Source organism: Miniopterus schreibersii, assembly GCF_964146895.1.
Source record: "Miniopterus schreibersii genome assembly, chromosome: 3".
Lineage (NCBI taxonomy): Eukaryota > Metazoa > Chordata > Mammalia > Chiroptera > Miniopteridae > Miniopterus > Miniopterus schreibersii.
Window position 1 is genome coordinate 23,103,859 of NC_138103.1, and position 7,159 is coordinate 23,111,017.

The following is a 7,159-nucleotide window of genomic DNA, read 5'->3' on the forward strand; positions in this document are numbered from 1 at the left end:
AGACTATTTGTATTAAATTTGTAATATCGCTGTGATTAGTATAAGAATTAACTTACTCTTCTCATGTCAAAATAAGGGGTTAAGATCCAAACAGACTCTCAATGGTTGCTGGTTGAATGAACAGTGAATAATAGAGATAGGACCTGAGCCCTAGATACCAGGAATCAACCAAAGATTAATTGATAGAAATTCCATAGGGATTTCATATTTAAAGGGAGTATGTTTAACAATACCAAACTGAAAATATAATGAAATAAAAAATTTGAATTTTTTCATTCCTTGCTATTTGTGCTCTTAGAAGATAGGGTTTTATCTGTGTGGTAAATTCTGAGTTCTCTATGTATGAAGAGAACATTTTGATACACACAATCTGAAGATTATTTTAATGTAACAATAATGGATTTGGACACTCCATTGTCCTCTCTGGCCTAGACTCCCTTATAACAGAGTTTTCTCATTTTTAACTCTGTAGCTCAGGGAGGTATCAGATCAAAGTGCTTTGTGTGCCAAAATAGAGAAGAAACTATAGCCCATTGTCTTATTAAGAAAGGACCTGAAACCTTGGCCTCATTAGCACCGAGTTCTTACCACACAGCAACTAGAGCAGGCAGGGATTTCCACAGCATCATCACTATTACTTAACAAATGTCTTCTGATGGGCCAAAAGCTCTTTCTTATAGTATTTATTTTTATAAAATGCCAATACCAATGTAGAAAACAAATATTTCAGATTCTACCAATTTGGAAGCTGTGGTTATTCAAATCTTGTTCTTGAATACGCCTTTGCACCATCCACAAATAAAGGAAATTAAAAAGTAAACAAGGTAGATGTATAAAAAATACAATGTTTAACCTATGAAACTGAAATGCTAAACATAGACTATTTTAATCCCTGATAAAATACACAAGGAAAATATTTCAACATGTACATGAAAAAGTATATAGGAGGATATTCAACACAGCATTGTACAGAATAGCAAAAAGAAAAAGATGGAAAGTACCTTATAGCCACCAAAAGGGGACTGGTTATTGAAGAAAAGTACATTCATAAGAGCAAAAGTACAGAGCCATTAAAAAGAATAAGATTTATCTGGATGTGCTGATATGAAAAGTTGTCCAAAGATGAAGGAAGGAAGGAAGGAAGGAAGGAAGGAAGGAAGGGAGGGAGGGAGGGAGGGAGGGAGGGAGGGAGGGAGGGAGGGAGGGAGGAAGAAAGGAGGGAGGGAGGGAGGGGGGAGGGAGGGGGGAGGGAGGGGGGAGGGAGGGGGGAGGGGGAGGGGGAGGGGGGAGGGGAGGGAGGGGGAGGGAGGGGGGAGGGGAGGGGGGAGGGGAGGGAGGGGGAGGGAGGGGGGAGGGAAGGACCTAGGTTGAGAGGAGTGTTTTCTTTTTCTTATTGCTTAAATTTTTCTTTTAATAATGTGAAAATGTCATTTTTAATATTTAAAAGAAGTTGCCAATTGTACTAGGACTCAAAAAAAGGTTGAAAGATTACTTGCTAAAGGGTTTGTAGCAAGCATTTATTTTATTTTTATTTTTTTTAAATATATCTTTATTGAATTCAGAGAGAGAAAAGAAGAGGTAGAGAGAGAGAGAGACAGAAACATCAGTGATGAGAGAGTCATTGATTGGCTGCCTCCAGCACATCCCCTACCGGGGACAGAGCCCACAACCCGGGCATGTGCCCTGACTGGGAATCGAACCTCGATCTCCTGGATCCTAAGTCGATGCTCAACCGCTGAGCCACGGCCGGTCGGGCTGTAGCAAGCATTTATATATCAGATTAAAGTATGACTGGCCTTTGGGGTCTTCTAATTCTAAAACTTTATGATTTTTTAAAAAATATATCTTTATTGATTTCAGAGAGAGAGGAAGGGAGAAGAAGAGAGAGACAGAAAATCAATGATGAGAGAGTCATTGATGGGCTGCCTCTGCACACTCCCAACTGGGGATCAAGCCCGCAACCCGAGCATGTGCCCTGACTGGGAGTCGAACCATGATTCCCTGGATCCTAGGTCGATGCTCAACTGCTGAGCCATGCCCAGCTGGGCTAAAGCTTTATGATTTTAATGTCACATAAACAAAGAAGCATATACCATGATTTAATGCAGAAGAGGAGCCAAAGATCATATGAATGGGCATAAGCCAGTGGTTCAGTCACTGAGACATGACTGATAGTAGTTTCAGAAAAGCAGTGAACATGAAAGGCAGGTCAGTGTGATTTTAAAGGTATGGCTGATAGAAAAATGAAAATTGAATAAGCCATTCACTCCAGAGGAGTAACAATGAGAAGGAAAAGAGGAAAAACAAGGTAATTTGCTGGTTAAAACTAAGATATAGAAAAACATTCATATTTGAAAAAAGAGAAAACACCAAGAAGACGACCTTTAGTTATTAAGACATAAATGAACACTACTTAACCTAGCTCAATACTCATGTATATATTTGACATTTTGGTCCGAAAAATTCTAAAACCAAGTTTTCACCCATTGAGACACAGTATTCTCTTTTAGTGAAAATATTTATGTTAATTACTATATATTTTCCCTAGAACAGCAGCTTATCTTAAAATGGAACTTGGTTCCATCTCCCACTCTGTAAAGTAATAAATAAGTAGCCACCCAACCACTTCCTAAAATAAACGACATTTAAAAGTTATTTATTGTAAGTACAGAAAGTTCCACAAACATATGCATCAGAGCAGCACTATTCTTGTTACCTAATAGGAGGTTCTGGAGTTTTAATTTGTTATCCTTTGCTGTTAAACAGGAATAATCTCTTGCACTACTTAATAAGGTCTGCAGACTCAAGAAACATGCAATAATTATTTAAACCATCACTGATATTGAACTCCAATTAGTATAAAAGTTAATTCATGTCCAAGCCTTTATCATCTAGGTTTATCTCAGTTAAATGAGTCAACATTTTGAAACGACACAGTCTTGTTAAGTACAGAACGAAGAGTTCTATTTGAAAGATGTACTCAACTATGTCTTCACCATCCGGCGTTTGTGTGGCCGTGCAGACTGGTTTTTCTGCCATGTCAGAATGAACAAGCTGAAAACAAAGAACAAAACCCTTTTAAAAAGTTACTGGAAAAGGCAATATTCCTATAACATAATTTAGAACAATAAGGAAGCGTAATATAGACATTATCCCAGGTTTCAGCTTTCAGTCCACACTATTGATCCGTTTTAAATTGTGGCTGTTTTGCTAGACAGTCTTCTAAATAACATATAATATTCAACTTATAATGTACAACAGTACATTTCACCACAAACATGCAAACAGCATCTAACAAAAGGTAAACTCCCTTTTGAAACCAAGAGGACAAAGAACATTCTTCTGTAAAGGGCTCTCTGGGCATGAAAAGGGAAATAAGGAATTTTGCGTCAAAATGTGCTAAAATGAACCAGCGACACAATTATAAGTACTTACCTTTCCAGAGTAGATTACCAGGGGAGGCTGGAGTGTTCAGTGTACTTACTGAAGGAGAATTGGGAAAGCAGAGCTTATAAAATCTAAACAAGTCCATTAGACATTAAACTAAGTTCATGATAGTTGTCATTTATGAAGTATTTATTATGCACCTAGCATTGTGCTGACTGCTTATGTGCTTTGCCTCCTTTAGTCCTCACGACAGATATGAAATACATGTTTTCATTGCCATATGCCGGGTGAGAAAATTCAGATTCAGAAAAACTAAATAACTTACCTGCCCAAGATTTCAGCTGTACAGCAAAGGTCTGAACCGACTCCAAAGCTGGTGTTCTTTGTATTTGTAGACCAAATCTTCGCTGGTTTTGCAACTGTTTGGAACGAGGGAGGAGAGATACAAGAGAGCATGTTGTGCTGATTTATAAGCAGAACTCCCTTCGAAGGACATGCTACCCTACTTTTGAGGAGAGCACAAAGATACTGAGAAAATGAGGCATATTTTAAAAGAAAATATTATAGAAGGGTATAGCAAATAAAAAAGCAAAGAGAATTGAAGAATGGCTCTGTGTACCATGGTTGCTTCACTAGATCTATCCTGAGGATCATTCCACTTTAGTGGAGTTCCCATAAAGCATTTAAACTGTACACAAGTGTGAAGGCTGTCTTGAGTAAAACAAGTTATGTAATTGTGAGAAATAGTAATTCCCCTTTTTTATGGAACACCAATTTCAACTGCAAAAACAACTGACAGACACTAGTTTGTCAGGCTTTGTAACATGGGAAAAAACAACTGAAGGTGTGTGTTGTAAATGATAAAATTTGAGCTTTAAAGTTTTTGGAGAACTTGTATCTACCATCATGATCTTGACAGCTTTCTAATACTAACAAACTTTCCCCAAAAGATTAGTGATGATGTTAACAAATAGAAATTGTTGATAATGTATAATGAAATACGTAGGCATTAAATAGACTTGGCTTTTCCAACCTCAGCATTATTGACATTTGGGGCTGTAGAATTCTTTGTTGTGGAAGGCCATTCCATGCATTGTAAGATGTTTAGCAGCGTCTCTGGTCTCTACCTAGTGGTGGATGTCAGTAGCAATCCTAATTGTGACAACCAAACCTGTTTCCAGACATTGCCAAATATTTCCTGGAGGGTAAAATCATTGCCAGTAAGAAGCACTGGGTTAGATAACTCAATACACAGATATTTTCCAGATGCCCAATGTGTGACATTACAATAGCCATACATGAGTTCAAGATTCATTTAGACTGTAAGATACATCCACAGATTTTAATGTAATAAAACAAAAAGTATATAAATATAGTTTCAGAGTCTACATTGCAATTAATCTTGTTAAGTTTTGGAGGAGTGTCAAAGAAGAATATTCACAATTATGTGGGAGGACTATTAAAGGATTTGTTTTTCCAACTATATCTCTATATGGAACCACATTTTCATCAGAAACATCAACCAAAACAATGTATTTCAGGAAACTGAATGCAGAGGCAGATATAAGAATCCAGCTGTCTTTTTCTTTTTACTTTTTTATTGGGTTAAAATATACATAATATAAAATGACCATTTTAAGTTCAGTGGCATTCAGTACATTCACATTGTTGTCGGAGCATCACCACCATTCATCTTCAGATCTCCTTTTGTCTCTTCTAACTGACACTCTATACTCATTAAACAGTAACTGGCCATCCCCCTCCTGCCCTCAGCCCCAGGAAACCATATTCTGTCTGCTAATGACATTTGTCATAATAATATTATATTTGTTCTTTGAGTTTTTCTGTATAGACCAACTGTTTCTGATTGCTGAACATGTATACGATAACTGTTAATGCTCTTTTTATGGCTTCTGTGAATGTTATATTAGATGCCAAATACAGAAAAATGAGACAGAAGGCAAACCTTGGATCATGATAATTCACAGGATAGAAAAGATCCAGAGTGTTTTTTCACAATGAAGACCTGCCTTCTTTTTACTTAGACTTCTCTTTTGGGAAAATTCAGCCTCAACTCAGATCCCTTGGTTACAGTTTTGCCCCATCCCCAATGGTCAACAAGATGACATGGGTGCTGAGACTTCCTAGGAATGAGCCTTCCTAGAGCTATGAGACCACACTATCTGACACCAAAAGTTTGGTCATCAATGTATCTTTTAAATCGATTTATGACCAAAAGAGAGAACTGTAAAAGGGGAGGGGAAAAAGAGCTTGGGGTGGTGAACACACAATACAATATACAGATGATGTATTATAGAATTCTACACCTGAAACCATATAATTGTATTACCTAATGTCACCCCCTTTTTTTTTAAAGGATTTTATGGACAGTAACCTCAAAGGGTAATCTGACCATAAATTCCTTACTGGAAGGTCATGGTAGGTAGTCTTGCCCCAGGCATATAACTTTTTAGTGAAAGGTTTATCTTTGCCTTAAGCAAGCCCTGTTCTCTGTTTCTGTGCTAGGTTAAAAAGCCTTTGAAATAAACTGTAATCACCCTCAACAGAGCGTATAATCTTGCTAACTATACTGTAATCCAACCCCCACATTGCTTCCTCCCACATCCATGTAATCTTTCTTAGTTCTCTTCTTAATTTCAAATGCATAAAAGAAGCTGTGAAACTGTTTAAAAAGTTTCAACTACAACAGGAGGGCACACGCAACCCACACAAAGGACACTCCTGGAGCACCAGGCTCAAGTAACCAGAAAGACAGCATCACTGGGCCCCACAGGACACCTGTTACATAAGGCCACTCTGTGAAGACCAGGAGATGTACTGGATCTACCAACTACATAAAAAACAAACACAGGGAGCCAGCAAAATGAGGAGAAAAACATGCCCCAAATGAAGAATCAGACAAAACTCCAGAAAAATAACTAAATGAAATGAGACAAGGAATCTACCAGATTCAGAGTTCAAAACCCTGGTTATAAAAATGCTCAATGAATTTAGGGGATGAATAGGTGGACTCAGTGAGAACTTCAGCAAATACTTAGGAAACATAAAAATGGCAGGAGATAGAATACAGACAGCCTCTAGGAGCAAAGACTGACTCCTGCTCACAGGAAGCAAGGAAAGGAATACTCCAGTCCTACAACCATAAAAATCTGAATTCAACCAACAACCTAAACTGTTCTGGCCACCATGGCCAGAAGAATATACCTAAGGAAACAGGAAAGGTAGAACAAGATCCCTACTGTACAGGACAAGGCCCGACAAGTTAGCCCAATAAGCCCCCCCCCCCCGCCCCCCGAGTTCCCATAGAAAGAACAAACCAGTCACACTCTGGCCAAGCATAACCCCATTACTCATTGTAAGACATTGTGTTTAAACCGTTCCTTTTGTGTTGCTAAAGGTCCCCCCTTGTTTCCTGTACCAAAAGCTGACAGTCTGACAAATTATTGGAAACCCCTTTACTGCAGTGCCTTTGTGGTTACTAAGCATAAAGTGAGAGAACTGAGGGTCAGGGCTGCAGTTCGGCTCTTACATGGGTGAGACGCTGCAACTGTAGCCGCTGGCCAGCTAATAAAGGCTCCAAAATTCAAACACAAACTCTGGTGGTCATCTGTCGCCGGTCCCCCCAGAACAGAATGACACTTGAAATATATTCTTCCCCAGAGCTTCCAGAATGGAACATAGCCCTGCTGGAATCTTAATTATCACCTTGTAAGACTCTAAACAGAGGACCCTGATGAATGACTCTGTCCTT

At 38.6% G+C, this 7,159-nt stretch overlaps 1 protein-coding gene across 1 annotated transcript in view; it reads right to left on the bottom strand.

The window, feature by feature from the left end:
• SEPTIN14 (septin 14) overlaps positions 1–3,039 on the bottom strand; it is a gene marked incomplete at its 5' end in the record, with an annotated part of 32,143 nt that extends 29,104 nt beyond the window's left edge. The window contains 1 exon segment of the mRNA XM_081132684.1: positions 2,986–3,039. Within this exon segment, the coding sequence (XP_080988810.1) occupies positions 2,986–3,039 (54 nt within the window).
• Between the last annotated feature and the right edge of the window lie 4,120 nt (positions 3,040–7,159).